We start from the raw sequence: 19,890 nt of genomic DNA on the forward strand, positions 1-19,890 counted from the left end.
GAAACGTCTCACAGTTTTGAATATTATAGAGGTTAAAATTTTCTCTCACTGAACGTGTTTTTCTTTTTTAAAAAAATGTATTCGCTAGAAATTCTCGCCTTTGTACATGTGATAAGTTAATTCGTCAGATCGTAGGGAACTAAAAACCTCGCCATTATTCATCGTGTTAATCTGAAATCTCGCCATCAGCAAAGTGTGGGCACTTCAATTCACTGGCAGTGTGTTCCGATGTGATATTGGCTGGTAACATACATCCGGTAAATTGCAAAGTTTCGCTGAAGATATGAAAATTTTGTGAATACCTAATGAGACTATCCTTTCTTCGTTCGAAAAACAGGCGGTTGAGATCTAAAAGCGTTAACACTGTGCACGTTTGAAATGCGTGACAGAGAATTTGTCACTTCGTCTGATACCTTTGTTAAACTTGAACGACTATACGACTAATTGAAAAGCAAGATGTCGTATGAACTGTTCATCCTTTTAGTGAGAAACGTGATGATATAAGCAAACTAACCCTTGTAATGGCACATTCCGACGCAGAGACATAGAATACGTTAAAGGCTGCGCCAAAGATTAAATTGACAGGGATGTAGAACGCAATCTCTGTAATGTTCATATTGGATTCTCTTTCGTTTCATACTCCTAGTAGGAGTTAAAGACACTTTCGATTGTTACCTTGTAGAGGATGGACGTAATTTTTTAAGTGTGCGGAAAGGCAGCCATCTTGTTAGTATTTATGGTTTGTGCAACGAGCAGAGCAAGTCTTATTGTTTTGTGAATAAAAAATAGTGAGAAGTATCGAAGTTTTATGAGAATTATTTAAAGTGACGTAGCACTTTCCACCGTCTTCGTGAAGCGAACCGGTGTCGACTCAGGAAGCTGCACACGGTCAACAAAGAGAAGAACATCGATGGCGACTAATGAATTAATATTGTGGGAGAAGGAGTAATTCTACGTCTAAGGTGAGAACTCTGATTTAATCAACAATGACGTAGAATTCAAAAATGTAATTAATCAGACTTGTAAATTATATTACAGGCAAATTTCACGCAGCACTGAATTTGCCCGCATTCAAGCCGGTCAATACAATCCGTAAAAAAGCCCGTCAAAAATTCGAAAGTTACAGTTCCATACCCATAATTTTTCCTCTTTTCAAAAAAAAAAAAAAAAGAAAAAGAAAAAAAGAAAAAAACAATAAATTTTAATTTTTTTATTTATTTCGCCACACCTTGCACATGGTAAAACTTTCACAACCACGCAACGGAGAAAGCAGGTCGGAACCACACAGAGAGCCAGCGCTCGGCCAGTGCCTGGCGACGAGACCTGCCGCGCTCTATCAGCGGCTGCAGACGTGAGAACCCCTCACGTGTCGTCCAGCTGCCGCAGTTTCCAAAGACGCCCGACGCTCCCCAGCTCTGGCGCGCCTACGTCCCACTGCGCGGTCTCGAGCCGGCGGCGGTTTCTGGCCCAGTGGCGGTGACGTCAGCGGGTCGAGGCCGCCGGAAGAAAGCCGGCGCTCTCTGCCCCTGCCCCGGCAGCGGCAGTGTGATGGCGCCGCGCTCCACAGCCGGTTGTCGAGGCGTGCGGGCAACGGTGAGTAGCGGGCAGCTGCCGGCCGTCGCTCAACCCACGGACTGTCACAGATCAGCGAACGAAAACATCGGGCAAACGTTTGTGAAATGTTTTGTCTAAAAATAAGAACTAAACTATGTTAGACAAACATTTCACGTGCCTCATTTCCTGTACATGATTTCGAGCGTCATTCAAATGTTTCTCTACTCTATTTCTTACTTTTACTGCGCTGATTACTGGAGACGTTATTTTCCTGGCATCTTCAGGTGCTTACTGTGTGCTCAGAACTGAAAAGTGCGACATGCCAGTGTAGATGGGCGTACTGCAACACACGTCCACAAAGCTTCTCTGGACATCGAAAGAAAAAAAAAAGGAAAGAAAAAAAAGCCTTCGTAAAATTAATGTATTACCCCAATGTATTACCCCAACCTTTAGGCAGCTAATATATGCAACATGTAATCTTAAGACTCCTTGCCATGTAAATGGAGAGAAGTCTTCCGAAGTAAGAGTGATTTCAGGTGTGCCGCAGGGGAGTGTCATAGGAACGTTGCTATTCACAATATACACTCCTGGAAATGGAAAAAAGAACACATTGACACCGGTGTGTCAGACCCACCATACTTGCTCCGGACACTGCGAGAGGGCTGTACAAGCAATGATCACACGCACGGCACAGCGGACACACCAGGAACCGCGGTGCTGGCCGTCGAATGGCGCTAGCTGCGCAGCATTTGTTCACCGCCGCCGTCAGTGTCAGCCAGTTTGCCGTGGCATACGGAGCTCCATCGCAGTCTTTAACACTGGTAGCATGCTGCGACAGCGTGGACGTGAACCGTATGTGCAGCTGACGGACTTTGAGCGAGGGCGTATAGTGGGCATGCGGGAGGCCGGGTGGACGTACCGCCGAATTGCTCAACACGTGGGGCGTGAGGTCTCCACAGTACATCGATGTTGTCGCCAGTGGTCGGCGGAAGGTGCACGTGCCCGTCGACCTGGGACCGGACCGCAGCGACGCACGGATGCACGCCAAGACCGTAGGATCCTACGCAGTGCCGTAGGGGACCGCACCGCCACTTCCCAGCAAATTAGGGACACTGTTGCTCCTGGGGTATCGGCGAGGACCATTCGCAACCGTCTCCATGAAGCTGGGCTACGGTCCCGCACACCGTTAGGCCGTCTTCCGCTCACGCCCCAACATCGTGCAGCCCGCCTCCAGTGGTGTCGCGACAGGCGTGAATGGAGGGACGAATGGAGACGTGTCGTCTTCAGCGATGAGAGTCGCTTCTGCCTTGGTGCCAATGATGGTCGTATGCGTGTTTGGCGCCGTGCAGGTGAGCGCCACAATCAGGACTGCATACGACCGAGGCACAAAGGGCCAACACCCGGCATCATGGTGTGGGGAGCGATCTCCTACACTGGCCGTACACCACTGGTGATCGTCGAGGGGACACTGAATAGTGCACGGTACATCCAAACCGTCATCGAACGCATCGTTCTACCATTCCTAGACCGGCAAGGGAACTTGCTGTTCCAACAGGACAATGCACGTCCGCATGTATCCCGTGCCAACCAACGTGCTCTAGAAGGTGTAAGTCAACTACCCTGGCCAGCAAGATCTCCGGATCTGTCCCCCATTGAGCACGTTTGGGACTGGATGAAGCGTCGTCTCACGCGGTCTGCACGTCCAGCACGAACGCTGGTCCAACTGAGGCGCCAGGTGGAAATGGCATGTCAAGCCGTTCCACAGGACTACATCCAGCATCTCTACGATCGTCTCCATGGGAGAATAGCAGCCTGCATTGCTGCGAAAGGTGGATATACACTGTACTAGTGCCGACATTGTGCATGCTCTGTTGCCTGTGTGTATGTGCCTGTGGTTCTGTCAGTGTGATCATGTGATGTATCTGACCCCAGGAATGTGTCAATAAAGTTTCCCCTTCCTGGGACAATGAATTCACGGTGTTCTTATTTCAATTTCCAGGAGTGTACATAAATGACCTGGTGCATGACATCGGAAGTTCACTGAGGCTTTTTGCAGATGATGCTGTGGTGTATCGAGAGGTTGTAACAATGGAAAATTGTACTGAAATGCAGGAGCATCTGCAGCGAATTGACGCATGGTGCAGGGAATGGCAATTTAATCTCAATGTAGACAAGTGTAATGTGCTGCGAATACACAGAAAGATAGATCCTTTATCATTTAGCTACAAAATAGCAGGTCAGCAACTGGAAGGAGTTAATACCATAAATTATCTGGGAGTACGCATTAGGAGTGATTTAAAATGGAATGATCATATAATGTTGATCGTCGGTAAAGCAGATGCCAGACTGAGATTCATTGGAAGAATCCTAAGGAAATGCAATCCGAAAACAAAGGAAGTAGGTTACAGTACGCTTGTTCGCCCACTGCTTGAATACTGCTCAGCAGTGTGGGATCCGTACCAGATAGGGTTGATAGAAGAGATAGAGAAGATCCAACGGAGAGCAGCGCGCTTCGTTACAGGATCATTTAGTAATCGCGAAAGCGTTACGGAGATGTTAGATAAACTCCAGTGGAAGACTCTGCAGGAGAGACGCTCAGTAGCTCGGTACGGGCTTTTGTCAAAGTTTCGAGAACATACCTTCACCGAAGAGTTAAGCAGTATATTGCTCCCTCCTACGTATATCTCGCGAAGAGACCATGAGGATAAAATAAGAGAGATTAGAGCCCACACAGAGGCATACCGACAATCCTTCTTTCCACGAACAATACGAGACTGGAATAGAAGGGAGAACCGATAGAGGTACTCAATGTACCCTCCTCCACACACCGTCAGGTGGCTTGCGAGTATGGATGTAGATGTAGATGTTTCCTCTCATACAATCACTCTTTCCTCTCCATCCCCCCCTCTTTCCCCCTCTCTCTCTCTCTCTCTCTCTCTCTCTCTCTCTCCCTCCTTCCCCCTCTCACAGACACACACTTTCTCTCTCTCTTCCTCTCCTTCTGCCTCCAGCCCCTCACATCTGTTTATTAATCCCACTCAGAGAGTGTCGTCTATGTATGATTTCACTGCTGTAGCCAATATGATCATTGTAATTCAAGTCTGTAACGTTTCACCTAATAGTTATTAACAAGTATGAAGTTTAAGCCATTTTAACATTTCACCTGATTGTATAAACGGTTACGAATGTTTAACTGTTTTAACTTGTCAAAATTGGATTTATATACCACCTGAAGTACACACACATTTATTCGACACCTCAAAACAAACACCTCCAAATGCTTTAAACAATTATTCTGTAATAATGTTGTTAGGATGTATATTCTTTGCACTCTGCGATTATGTCTTTTCTTCTGCTATACGAACCTTGCACCCATCTGATTCCAGACGCCATATTTGTTTACAAATGTGGCAGTATACATGTGATGTGTTACGACAGCAAAACGAACCTGTGACCACTGGAGGTACTCTAGTTGGCGTATTTAATGTTTACCATTAGATATTAGTTTATTTTTTTGTCAAAAGTAATCCTAAACCATATTATGAAATTTTGTCTTGTTTCTCCACTAGGCAGTGCCACAAGTTCCTCCAAAAATCGTAACATAACACACACACAAATGTAATACTAACTAATGTAAATCCACCCGATGATGGAGGTTTAAACCTTCGAAACGCGTCGCGGAAATAAATAAAACGGTGACTGGTAACAGTAAACTTGTTGTTTCATTTAATGTCAGTAACAGTCACGGTAAAGCCTAACCTAAAAATGTTCGCATTTAAAGCCTTCGTAAAAGTTGAATGACGCAACTGGCAGGATGAGATAAATCGCTGGATTAGAAAAGAATCAGCGGTATCTCGGGTTCGTCCGTTCTGGAACTAGCCAGCTCACTGAAGTCTGGTGTGAAATTCCAGATGGTGCCCGCGTGGTCGCTGTGCATTTTTCTGTGTCTGGTGGTGCTGCCGGGTCAACTGGAGGCGGCCCAGGTGTTGGGGCTGTTCCAGTCGGTCGGCCGCAGCCAGTGGGGGCTGGCCGAGACCTTCCTGAGGGCGCTGGAGCAGCGGGGCCACTATGTCACCACCGTCACCACCTTTTCCTCCAGCCGGACGGACGGCAACTGGACAGAGATACTCGTAGCCAACCCTTACACTGCCGCAGGTAAGCCACACTGCTGGACATAGAACGTTGGCTTCCCTAGAGCAGGCATCTCCGAACACCACCAAGTAGGCCTGTGGTGACGGGTGAGTCATGCAATGTGTCCCACACGCCATAATTTCCTTTACTACAGTGCAACCATATTTACCGTGCACCTCCGATAATGAGGGATTCGCACAATGAATAAAAGAAAATGCAAAAATATGACTCGACTAACGAACGATATTTCGCATAAAGACTCCATTTAGCATAATTTTTGCAGCCTTTCATAATCATTCCGAAAATCACCTAGATCGTTCACTGAGGCCGCTATTAATTAACACCAAGTCACATGTTCTCCTACAAGCTACAACTCTGTAATGTAGAAACTCCGACAATGGTGTATTCAGTCAGCTGTACTGATAGCAGTGCGCCACACGCTCTAGTTGTTGCCACCCCTGCTCTGCCTTCCGCGACAATGTTGTAAATACTCTGCAACGATGTTGCCAGATCTTTTCTTCGCCACTGTGTAGTATTCCTTTCCATTGCAATGTGTGTTTATGAATTGCAATTATGATTTCCTATCGTTAACTAACACGAATTTACTAAAGATGACCATTAGGCACTAGCTAGGCATGCTACCAATTTAATTAACGACAATCCCAACTTTTTCGACAAATTTTGAAGCTGTGACATTAATATACATTATTAGATAACTTCCTTCTAAAACAGCATGTACTGTACTACAAATAACAACCGCAATGCTATATAATAAATCTGCTACAGTACTTATTTTTAAATTGAATAAATTGAACTGTTTTATATAAATTCTTATGTAAAACAGTGTTTCACTTCACTAGTGTTAATTACTACTAAGTTTCAGGAAAAAATCATATCATCAAATTAAGTACGGTGTAAAATTTACAATGTAAATAAATAATACTAAAAATATACAATAATCAGCTGCTTTTCAAAACCGAGAATATTTTACTCAGACATGCCACCACAGATTCATCAATATAATTTTAACACTACTACAAGTCTTGATGAGAAAAAATAAAAAGCATGTATTCAAATCTTACATCTGCTTCAGAGGGATGTAATAGACCGGAAAATATAGTATATGATAGACAGATAATTGAATTTACGTTTATAGCTGGAGATGAGCAAAAATACACAATTTTGAATATGATTTCAGGCTTAAAAGAATTATTATTGTTGGTAAGAATATAATCAGAGATTGGAATTTGACGATTTTTATATTACAGTAAGTGTATCTAACAAACTATATGACATAAATAATAATTATCAATCAATCATTGTACACAAATCAAATTTTCTAACTGTAAGATTCAAGGATAAAGTAAAAACTGTACCAGTTGATGTAAAGTTAATGGTATTTGGTGAAATAATTAAAATGTTAATAAAAGTTTATTCTACATAAGTGGAAACCATATCTACTCATCGAATTGTAAAAAGTTTGCTGAAACACATAACCCTCACAGAGTAACAACTCAAAATGGAAGACAATGAATTGAGCATGTTTGTACAGTATGTAAAACTAAAAATAGTAAATTCGTTGAAAAAATTTAATATTTGTAAAGAAATTGTTAATGAATTACATAAACCAATGAGAAAAATTTTAAACAAAGAAATGTAATTTATTTTGGAATCGATGATTTATAGCAAGCTGATTTAGTTGAAATGTACTCAGGTAATCTGAAAATAATTTAAAAAATAAAGAAAGGATATAAATATTTATTAATTGTTATAGATGTGTTTTCAAAATTTGCTTGGGATATTGCAGTTAAAGAAAAAAGGTAAAAATGTAGTTAATTCATTTTGAAAAAATATTTAGAGTAGGTCCCTATCCAAAAAATTTACAAATACATAATGGTAAAAAATTTTATAATAAAGATTTTCAAGAATTGGTGAAAAGTATAATATTAATCATTATTCAACTTTAACAAAATTAAAAGCATCTGTTGTTGAAAGGTTTAACAGAGCATTGGAAGGAAAGACATGGAAAAAATTTCTCTTCAAGGATATTACACATAGGTTGATTTAGTCTCAAAATTATTTGACAAATATAATAACACAAAACATTCAATTATAAAATGAAACCAACAGAAGTTAATGAAAGAAATTACAAACGAACTGTTGTTATAGCTAAAGATAAAAATAAATTTAAAAAAGGAGCTAACGTTAGAATCAGTAAACATAAGGGACATTTTGAAAAAGGATACGCAACTAGTTGAACAACAGAAATTTTTGAAATCCAAGATGTTATTCATTCTGGGGACAGCGAAAACAGTCTCCAGACTGTGTCTTATACAATCACATATAAATTGAAAGATTTAAATGGTGAAGAAGTAAAAGAAAATTTTTATAAGTGTGTATAATAGGAAACAAACTATCCTGATGTATATTTTCTTAAAAAGGTTTTTATAAGGAAAGATAGTAAAGTATATACTAAATGGTTAGGACCTGATAATACATATAACAGTTTGGTAAATAAAGATGCAGTCTTTGGACTGCTTTAGGTGTCACAATATAATATTATCTTATAAGAATTTTCATATAAATAGAAGCCTTTATTGAAACTTTAAATCAGTTTGAAACTAGTTATAATATCTTTTCTGCTAAGTGTTTTCTAAAAGAAGATAAGCTGCAGCTAAAGCAATCTTTGGGCTCCATCCAAGTGTATTTTGATATTCAGATAAAAGTTAGCAAAAACAATTCAATCTCAGAACCATTTGAGGATTTTAAATTTGAGTTGATGGAATCAAATATTGGATTTGGTGACTTTTGCTTGTCAAACGTACATAAAAATAGTTATGAATGTTATATAAAATTTAATTACAAAAAAGTAATTGAAAACTTAGTTAAATAATTAATTTGTGTGTATGAAGACCCTTGTTCTTCATATTTTCATAATCTTCATCATCTACCTAAATTTAAAAACATTTTCTAAAATTTATATATATAAGTTTACCAAACAGTACCAATGAGAAAATTATCTCATTTTTTTTCTCTCTGTATGTTATCCTGATGACAATGAAAACATAGTATCTAAATTCATAACTCAGTTCACTGATGAAGACACTCGTATTGTTTATGAATACTTTAAAAAGCAATTGTAAGTTATTTACTGTGGTACTTAAAATTATATTACTTCAGTCTCATGAAGACTAATTATATTCATTATCAATTGTTCTTGAGTATAGACATCCAAATATTGAAATCATTGATGACAGCCAATCCTCAAATTTTCTTTCATTCTTTCATATAAATTTATTGAGTTAGGATTCTAAGCAAGTCTTGAGATATCTTCACAATCTGGATATCTCTCTATAATTCCATATAATTATCTCTGTAAATTTCTTCTTTGTATTCTAATGACATAATAATCATATTCAGAGTCACCATCAATTAATTTTACAAGACTAATCATATGTTTCAAATTAATATATTATGTTGATGTAAATACATGTGGTTGTTTTTCTCTAATTATTTGATATTTCTCATGAAGTTTTCAGTGTCTTCTCTTCTTTCCTTCAAAACAAATAGCCATTTCTTGACCAATTTGTAAATCTTCAATTTATTCTTCTAAATTTTTAATTGTTGAATGCAGTTTGCATTGACCATGTTTTCTAATGGTTGGTAAAACTTCTTTAGCTACTGATTTAGTAAACATTTCAGCAAAAGGCATATTTGATTTATATATCAACTTGTATGGTCAAGATTTGTTGATAAATATAGTTCTTTTTCATCATAAATTGAACCCAGTAATTCGGTGGGCCTAGATATATTTTCATATTTTACTTTATCATCGATATCTATATGTCTTCGAATTGCATCGTCAGTATACTTATGCTCTAATAACTCTTTAACATATTTGGATTTATCACAGATTACTCTCTTTATCATTTATAACAAAAACGTGTTTATTGTTATAAACAATCCTGTTTTATTCTGAATAAATTCAAATGAATTGATGCAGTCTGAAGTCTTAAGTCATGTCATGATATATGATTCTGGATTAGATATCAATGCAATTGCCACCATTTATTAAAAATAATTTTATTGGCCTTTTAATTTTTAATAAAATTAGGTTTTCCTCATCTTAGTTCAGTGATCATAATATTCGATTGCTAACATTTGTCTAAATTATTTGATGTTTTGTATGTTATCAAATATTTGATGCATTGAAAATTTATATTATTGCAGGTAGGTAAATAATGTATAAAATTTCATCTGCTTTGTATTTCCAGGGTCCTCCATCTGGGACCCTGAATATCCATAATGAGTAAAGTTTAAGATTTGCATGAGGGAGAAGCTCCTTTCTGAAATTTCGTAATGAATAAAGTTTAAAATTTTCGCAGGGATAATTGGATTCCTCTGTAAAATAATAAAATCCCATTTGTTTAAATTTTTCAAAGGTGTTGCTCTGCACCCGTGGTTTTAGTATACTTTAATTTTCAGAGAGTGGGATGCCACTCTCTGAAAATATAAACTCAATTTGCAATATGTAGATTTATTATATTATTAATCAATTGCTCCTGAGTGTAATAATTTAAAATATTAAAATAATTATGACAACAAATAATTCTTAAAGCTTCTTTCATTCATTGATATGAATTTACTGAATTGGAATTAGAATTAAGTCATAACATTTCTTTACAATTTGGAAGTCTATCTTCAATACTATATAACTGTTTTCATAAATTTTTTCTCTGAGTTATTATAATAATATAGTAAGTGTACTCACAATCTTTGTTAAATAATTTCAAAAACCGAAAGTTATTCTTAAATTTTCACTAACTGTTTGAGTGACAACATGAGGTAATAACATATTTATTTCTTAATTTCGTTCATATATTATCTATGATGCAATAATAACTGTTTATCTAAAATTTTCTATTAGTTCCCCCTATATTTTATTGCTTTCTTCATTTTTTATTTATTTTTCTAGTTGTTCTATACAATAATTTTTATGATTTAAGTGATCTTTATATAAAGATATTACTTCTTTTTTAATTTTATATTCTCCATATTTTCTAATTGATGGTAAAACTCCTTCATAAACCCAATCTTGAAAATTTTCTGGTAAAGGCCTTTTTGATCTGATAACTAATGAATATAGACCTGGTTCATTGATTTTTTTTATTTTGTAAATATTTAGGTAGTCCTGCGGTAGGAATAACAACACTTTCAAATGATTTACGATAATTTTGTTTAACAAGGTCTTGGATTGATTTCCTTTCTCAAACATATCCAAAAAATTCAGTAACATGATTTTCATAATACCTTGGCTTATTCTTTTCATCAGCACTCATAAACACTTGATTATTATTATATGTAAGCTTGTTGATTAGATCTATAATTGACTCCATTGAAGAGAGAAAATTTTTATTAGATTTTATTTTCTTACATCTAAAAATTAATTGATACAATCCCAGTTCATTAATGAAATTTATATCTGAATGTAAATGTAGCTGTTCGCTTAGTAATCAATATAAACTTTTTAAACCAGTTTAAAATTTTCAGACATGACATTTTTCCTGTCTGGTGTCACATATGGAAAAAGTTAAAGTGTAATTAATGTATTTCTTTGTTCAAAGACTGGAATAATTTTTTAAGAGGAAAATGATACTTTTTCAATTTTAATTTTTTTACTAATCTAATAAAAATTACTTCTACTACTACATGGTGAGGCTAAATAGTCTGAAAGTCAATGAACTGAAAAATACAGCAAAGGAATTAGTACTTAAAGGGTATTTCAAACTTAGGAAACAACAACTTATTGATCAGCTCCTTGAGATTAGTTCATCTTCAGTGAATGCTCTCATTAATAATCATAATCTTAATGAAGAAATGAATAATAATATTAACAAGTCAAGTATGAACTCTTGCTGTTGCAATGAAGTGGATCAATTAAAAACAATGATATGACTTGTATTTAACAAATTAAACATATGGTAAAATAGTGGTTGATTATATTGGAAAGAAAAATCCAATTAGTGAATTTGAATAGAAATAATTAATTTCGAGATTTTATAATATGGTCAAGAAATTTATAAGAGAATATCGAGATAAACTGAATTGGAATCATATATCAAGGTGTCAAAAATTATTTGAAGATTTTATTAAGGAATTTCAGGATAAAATAAATTTCAAAGAAATGTCAGGTAATCAAACATTATCTGAAGGTTTTATGAGAGAATTTCAAGATAAATTAGAAACAGAAAATACATCAGGTGAACAAGAATTATCTGAAGAAATATATAATGGAATTTAAAGATAAAGTTAGTTGGAAAATAATTTTAAAATATCAGGAACTATCTGAATATTTTATACAAACAATATTTAAACCTTATGAAATACTGATGGAACCATAAAAAATATGAATGTCCTATATCCTTAAGTAATGAAAATCACCAATTTATAAAAACGATGCAGCGCCACTACCGTTTGGTATAGGAAAAGTCAGCTTTGGTGGAATATTTAGGAGTGCACAAGTTACAGGCAGGTGTGGGCCTGTTGACAGTAAGTTATGCTACCAGCGGTTCCGAAGTAGAATGGAGGCCACAGGGCCGTATACCTACTGAAGAGAGTAAATGCAGTGGTCTGCAAGGCGCAAGTTACAGGCAGAAGGGGCCCACTGGCCTACCTAGGTGTTACAGTACATGACTGAGAGCGCTGTGTTAGCAGAACAGAGATGCACAGCCACGTATAAATAGGTGCGGGTTTCTAACGAAATTCATTCAAGTGTGGCAGCTCTCCTGGATGGCAGGGCATGTTACACCACCTACTATGAGCATCAGCAGATGGGGCGACAGTGTTCCAGTCCACGGTAGGTCGCTGGTTCGACCCCCTGAGGCCGACGCAAGGTCGGTAGCCAGCCAGCCAGCAATGGGTCACTCTTCGGCTCACTACTGCAGACAGCCATCTTGGCTCCCAACGCACGCCGGATGCATCCCAGGGCGAGGGCCACAGATTCAGATGCCGTATTGTTGCGCTTGTGGGCGCCGCTATCTCAGTCACGCCGGTGAGAAGGACACAGCCCCTGCAGCTCATACTGATCGCCAGTCACTGAGTCGACTGCCGCCACCCTGAAGACACCACAACTCTGCTGGCATACGAGGTTGATACACAGCAGTGTGTTGCACTGGGTCGCTAGTGCGGTGGCCTCAGCATTGCGGGACCCTGTGACGCAGACTGAGGTGAACGGGGCAATGCAGTTGAAACAAATAAATCATTTGGAAACCTTGGACGAGTCTTAATACAGTGCTTTCTACCCCTCTCCACCTCATTTGGTGTCAGAATAGCATATGCCGTCTGCCCCGTACGACGTTCGAGCCCACTGCCTGCATTATGGTCACAAGATGTCACAGTTTTCTTTTGTGTGTTGGACGTTTTGTTTCTTGTTTGTGTTTTGAGTATGGCCTGACAGGAGCCACATTTTAGATGTTTTGGGTAGGCACACTATTTTTTTTTGCCAAAATAAGTGTTAGTGCATTTGGGTCAGTAAGATTTATTATTTTTTCGTGGCATATAATTACTTTTGTATTGGTTTTGTGTATGATGTTACCAAGTATGTTGATACTGAGGTGTAGAGAGCCGGGTTATTCTTGTGCTTAAATGTTTTGCTTCAGGACAAAGTGGGAATGAAAGCAACACAATGGCAGAGTCAGGGATGCGAGGTGTGTCGGAACCAGAAGCGGTACGGATTTTGTTGGAAAAAGTAGCAAAACTGACAGCAGACAATACGCAGTTGAGAAATGAATTAACATCTATAAATGAGCGGGAAACCGCATCTGATCGGTCGTTGTTGCCTAGGGTGCAGGAGACTGATCCAGCTGCTGCGAGTTTGATTATTCTGTTTTCTGGCAAGGCATCTGAGGATGTGCGTTCGTTTGTGAAGGATTGGAGGGTTCAGCGGTGATGAATGGTTGGTCTGATGAGCAGTTGTTAAATATAGCCAAGATTAGATTAACAGGTGAAGCGAAAACATATGTAAGGTGTTCTGAGGCCTTAAGGAAGGCAGGACAAAAAATGGCTCTGAGCACTATGGAACTTAACTGCTGTGGTCATCAGTCCCCTAGAACTTAGAATTATCTGAACCTAACTAACCTAAGGACATCACACACATCCATGCCCTAGGCAGGATTCGAACTTGCGATTGTAGCGGTCGCGCGGTTCCAGACTGTAGCGTCTAGAACCGCTCGGCCATTCCGGCCGGCTGAAGGCAGAACAGTTTAGGCAGTTAAAGGAAGGGCTTCTAGAAAGGTACAAACAACAGAATAGCGCTCGGTACTTTAGAGAGGATTAAGTATAATGTGAAAGAGACAGGGGGAGACGATGGAGAAATTTGAGGACAGGATAAGGGAAATTAATGAGTATACTTACGAGATGGGTCAGAATGATGAAGCGAGAAGTGTTCTGTTGCAGGAGGCTGAACAAAGGGTACTTGATGTATTTTTGAGAAGGTTACCGGCTCATATGTCACGGAAAGTGCGTGAAGAAACTCTGGAAGAATTGTATTCGGCCATTCAGCTGGCAACTGAATGTGAGGAAATAGATGTGGCAACAGGGGTATGCGAAAGGCAAATAGTGTTTACAGCGGGTTTGAAATATTGTAAGTGTGGTCGTATGGGACATATGCAAAGGCAATGTACCCAGTACCGAGGAATAAAGGAAGGGGTGGAAATCGGCAGTGGGGAGGATGGAGAAGTGGAGATAGGAGAGAGTGGACAAGCATTAAACGGCAGAGAGGGTCCAAGACCCACCTAATGGAGCTCCCATTTAATTTCAATGCTACGAATACATATGGAGAGGTGAAATGTTCAGTGGTAGGATCCGTAGGAACTAAAAAGTTTAAATTTTGTTGGACACATGGGCGCAAGTGTCAGTGGTTACTAGGAATATAATGGGACGAAGGAAGCTAGACCCACCACGTTGTAGGTTGCGTGGAGTGGGGAATAAGGAAGTGACACCTTTGGTGTCGGTGACAGCTGATTTTCGAATAAAGGAAGTCCGATTTAATGCATGCATGGAGGTAATACCATGGGTAAGCAAGGGCTACGACATGATTCTAGGAGTAGATTTCTTGCATCAACATCATGCCAAAATTGACCTTGGACAACGAATTGTGGAACTTGGTGGAACCTTCTTTCAGACAGGGGAAAATGTTGTCAATGCAGAGCTGTCACGTGCGAGGTTCAACGTAATGAACAAACCAACTGAACCACGTACATTAGCATTAAGGCTTAATTCGCATGAGTGTGTGTCTAGTGGCACCAGGATGTTACTTTGGTGAAATGTGGATTCAAATCTACCTGTGGGTACAGTATGTGTTATTGAACCATTGCAGGATAGTGAAGTTTTGGGTCCATTGGGTTGCTTTGTGCAAAGTAGTGTTGTACACCCCCCCATGAACCATGGACCTTACCGTTGGTGGGGAGGCTTGCGTGCCTCAGCGATACAGATAGCCGTACCATAGGTACAACCGCAACGGAGGGGTATCTGTTGAGAGGCCAGACAAACGTGTGGTTCCTGAAGAGGGGCAGCAGCCTTTTCAGTAGTTGCAGGGGCAACAGTCTGGATGATTGACTGATCTGGCCTTGTAACAATAACCAAAACGGCCTTCCTGTGCTGGTACTGCGAACGGCTGAAAGCAAGGGGAAACTACAGCCGTAATTTTTCCCGAGGGCATGCAGCTTTACTGTATGATTAAATGGTGATGGCGTCTTCTTGGGTAAAATATTCCGGAGGTAATATAGTCCCAAATTCGGATCTCCGGGCGGGGACTACTCAAGAGGATGTCGTTATCAGGAGAAAGAAAACTGGCGTTCTACGGATCGGAGCGTGGAATGTCAGATTCCTTAATCGGGCAGGTAGGTTAGAAAATTTAAAAAGGGAAATGGATAGGTTAAAGTTAGATATAGTGGGAATTAGTGAAGTTCGGTGGCAGGAGGAACAAGACTTCTGGTCAGGTGACTACAGGGTTATAAACACAAAGTCAAATAGGGGTAATGCAGGAGTAGGTTTAATAATGAATAGGAAAATAGGAATGCGGGTAAGCTACTACAAACAGCATAGTGAACGCATTATTGTGGCCAAGATAGATACGAAGCCCACACCTACTACAATAGTACAAGTTTATATGCCAACTAGCTCTGCAGATGACGAAGAAATTGAAGAAATGTATGATGAAATAAAAGAAATAATTCAGATAGTGAATCGAGACGAAAATTTAATAGTCATGGGTGACTGGAATTCGAGTGTAGGAAAAGGGAGAGAAGGAAACGTAGTAGGTGAACATGGATTGGGGCTAAGAAATGAAAGAGGAAGCCGCCTGGTAGAATTTTGCACAGAGCACAACTTAATCATAGCTAACACTTGGTTTAAGAATCATGATAGAAGGTTGTATACATGGAAGAACCCTGGAGATACTAAAAGGTATCAGATAGATTATATAATGGTAAGACAGAGATTTAGGAACCAGGTTTTAAATTGTAAGACATTTCCAGGGGCAGATGTGGACTCTGACCACAATCTATTGGTTATGACCTGTAGATTAAAACTGAAGAAACTGCAAAATGGTCAGAACTTAAGGAGATGGGACCTGGATAAACTGAAAGAACCAGAGGTTGTAGAGAGTTTCAGGGAGAGCATAAGGGAACAATTGACATGAATGGGGGAAAGAAATACAGTAGAAGAAGAATGGGTTCTTTGAGGGATGAAGTAGTGAAAGCAGCAGAGGATCAAGTAGGTAAAAAGACGAGGGCTAGTAGAAATCCTTGGGTAACAGAAGAAATATTGAATTTAATTGATGAAAGGAGAAAATATAAAAATGCAGTAAATGAAGCAGGCAAAAAGGAATACAAACGTCTAAAAAATGAGATCGACAGGAAGTGCAGAATGGCTAAGCAGGCATGGCTAGAGGACAAATGTAAGGATGTAGAGGCTTATCTCACTAGGGGTAAGATAGATACTGCCCACAGGAAAATTAAAGAGACCTTTGGAGATAAGAGAACCACTTGTATGAACATCAAGAGCTCAGATGGAAACCCAGTTCTAAGCAAAGAAGGGAAAGCAGAAAGGTGGAAGGAGTATATAGAGGGTCTATACATGGACGATGCACTTGAGGACAATATTATGGAAATGGAAGAGGATGTAGATGAAGATGAAATGGGAGATACGATACTGCGTGAAGAGTTTGACAGAGCACTGAAAGACCTGAGTCGAAACAAGGCCCCCGGAGTAGACAACATTCCAGTAGAACTACTGACGGCCTTGCGAGAGCCAGTCCTGACAAAACTCTACCATCTGGTGAGCAAGATGTATGAAACAGGCGAAATACCCACAGACTTCAAGAAGAATATAATCATTCCAATCGCAAAGAAAGCAGGTGTTGACAGATGTGAAAATTACCAAACAATCAGTTTAATAAGCCACAGCTGCAAAATACTAACACGAATTCTTTACAGAGGAATGGAAAAACTAGTAGAAGCCGACCTCGGGGAAGATTAGTTTGGATTCCGTAGAAATACTGGAACACGTGAGGCAATACTGACCTTACGACTTATCTTAGAAGAAAGATTAAGGAAAGGCAAACCTACGTTTCTAGCATTTGTAGACTTAGAGAAAGCTTTTGACAATGTTGACTGGAATACTCTCTTTCAAATTCTAAAGGTGGCAGGGGTAAATTACAGGGAGCGAAAGGCTATTTACAATTTGTACAGAAACCAGATGGCAGTTATAAGAGTCGAGGGGCATGAGAGGGAAGCAGCGGTTGGGAAGGGAGTGAGACAGGGTTGCAACCTCTCCCCAATGTTATTCAATCTGTATATCGAGCAAGCAGTAAAGGAAACAAAAGAAAAATTTGGAGTAGGTATTAAAATCCATGGAGAAGAAATAAAAACTTTGAGGTTCGCCGATGATGTAATTCTGTCAGAGACAGCAAAGGACTTGGAAGAGCAGTTGAACGGAATGGATGGTGTCTTGAAGGGAGGATATAAGATGAACATCAACAAAAGCAAAACGAGGATAATGGAATGTAGTCGAATTAAGTCGGGTGATGCTGAGGGTATTAGATTAGGAAATGAGACACTTAAAGTAGTAAAGGAGTTTTGTTATTTGGGGAGCAAAATAACTGATGATGGTCGAAGTAGAGAGGATATAAAATGTAGACTGGCAATGGCAAGGAAAGCGTTTCTGAAGAAGAGAAATTTTTTAACATCGAGTATAGATTTAAGTGTCAGGAAGACATTTCTGAAAGTATTTGTATGGAGTGTAGCCATGTATTGAAGTGAAACATGGACGGTAAATAGTTTGGACAAGAAGAGAATAGAAACTTTTGAAATGTGGTGCTACAGAAGAATGCTGAAGATTAGATGGGTAGGTCACATAACTAATGAGGAAGTATTGAATAGGATTGGGGAGAAGTTTGTGGCACAACTTGACCAGAAGAAGGGATCGGTTGGTAGGACATGTTCTGAGGCATCAAGGGATCACCAATTTAGTATTGGAGGGCGGCGTGGAGGGTAAAAATCATAGGGGGAGACCAAGAGATGAATACACTAAGCAGATTCAGAAGGATGTAGGCTGCAGTAGGTACTGGGAGATGAAGAAGCTTGCACAGGATAGAGTAGCATGGAGAGCTGCATCAAACCAGTCTCAGGACTGAAGACCACAACAACAAAAGTGTTGTACATGTACAAGAGGGGAATGACGGGCGAGTAGTTCCCATGATTGTGGATAATTTTAACGCTGTAGACACGAATTTGAGGAAAGGAGTTTTAGTAGCAAATTTGGATGTGCCAGATGACGAATACTGGTGTTTGGGAGGTAGGCGAAGCGATCAACCATTAACTGCCGATATAACTGCATTGTGTGACAAAATTAAGCATTTGAAAGGAGGAGAAAGAGAGCATATGGAAGAATTATTGTGGGAATTTAAGGATTTGTTTTTTCCATAAGGGCCGTTACTAGCATCTCCATTAGTTCAACATAGGATACCAACAGGGAATGAAACGCCTGTTTACCGTAAACCATACAGAATACCGAGGTATTTGCAGCCGATTGTGGAGGATTTCATTGATCAGCAGCTTGCGGACGGTATTCTAGAGCATAGTAATAGTTGCTGGTGAGCGGGAATTGTCGTTGTGCCTAAAAAATACGAATGGAACTAAGAAATACAGGTTCTGTTGTGACTATTGATACCTCAATAATCAGACAGTAACGGACGCATACCCCATTCCAAACATATCAAAGACTTTGGATCACTTAGGACAGTGCCAGTACTTTTCTACGATGGATTTGACAAGTGGTTATCATCAGTTATAAGTGGCTCCAAAGGATCGTCCAAAAACTGCGTTCTCTGCTCCTGGAGGCCATTACCAGTACATCAGAATGGCATTCGGTTTGAATAACGCTCCAGCAATGTTTCAGAGGTTGCTAGACAGTGTGTTAAGGGGTTTGAAACCACGGCAGTGTCTGGTCTATTTGGATGACATTATAGTCGTTTCAAGTAGTACGGAGCAACATAGACAGCGGTTAAGGGAATCTTTATGAGGCTAAGAGCAACTGGTTTGACGTTGAGCCTGGAGGAGTGTCATTTTACACGAGAAGAAGTAAAATATTTGGGTCATATTATCAGTAAGGACGGAGTGCGAACAGATCCGAGGCTGGTACAGGCTGTAAGGGATTTTCTGGAACCGAAAACAGTTAAGGAAGTACAATCATTCATCGGAATTTGCAATTTCTATTGAAAGTTCATGAAGCATTTTGCAGATTTAGCACAGCCGTAGACGCGATTGTTACGGAAGGGTGTGAAATTTGAGTGGACAGAAGAGTGTAAGAAAGCGTTTGACAAACTGAGAGAAGTGTTAACATCAGTTCCGGGTCTTGTGTTTCCAGATTTTGAAAAGGAGTTTATACTAGCATGCGATGTATAGAATCAAGCATTAGGGTGTGTTCTTAGTCAGAAAATTGATGGGGAAGAACATCCTGAATCCTATGCATCTAGGCAGTTAAATCCAGCAGAGACGAATTACTCAGCAACTGAGAGGGAGATGCTTAGCGTAATCCATGGAATCACATATTTTTAATGTTATTTACATGGGAGAAGATTTCGGGTAGTGACAGATAATGCTGCATTGAAGGGATTGTTGGGGTTGAAGGATCCGTCCACTATTG

General features: G+C 39.4%; 1 protein-coding gene across 1 annotated transcript in view; it reads left to right on the top strand.

Annotated features, from left to right (window-relative positions):
• Window positions 1-1,556: 1,556 nt before the first annotated feature.
• LOC126100548 (UDP-glycosyltransferase UGT5-like) overlaps window positions 1,557-19,890 on the top strand; it is a 60,598-nt gene continuing 42,264 nt past the window's right edge. Inside the window, exons 1-2 of the mRNA XM_049911166.1 lie at window positions 1,557-1,593; window positions 5,466-5,709. Of these exons, the coding sequence (XP_049767123.1) occupies window positions 5,466-5,709 (244 nt within the window). The 5' untranslated portion in view covers window positions 1,557-1,593. The remainder of the gene's footprint in view (window positions 1,594-5,465; window positions 5,710-19,890) is intronic.

This window comes from Schistocerca cancellata, chromosome 9 (assembly GCF_023864275.1).
Source record: "Schistocerca cancellata isolate TAMUIC-IGC-003103 chromosome 9, iqSchCanc2.1, whole genome shotgun sequence".
Classification (NCBI taxonomy): domain Eukaryota; kingdom Metazoa; phylum Arthropoda; class Insecta; order Orthoptera; family Acrididae; genus Schistocerca; species Schistocerca cancellata.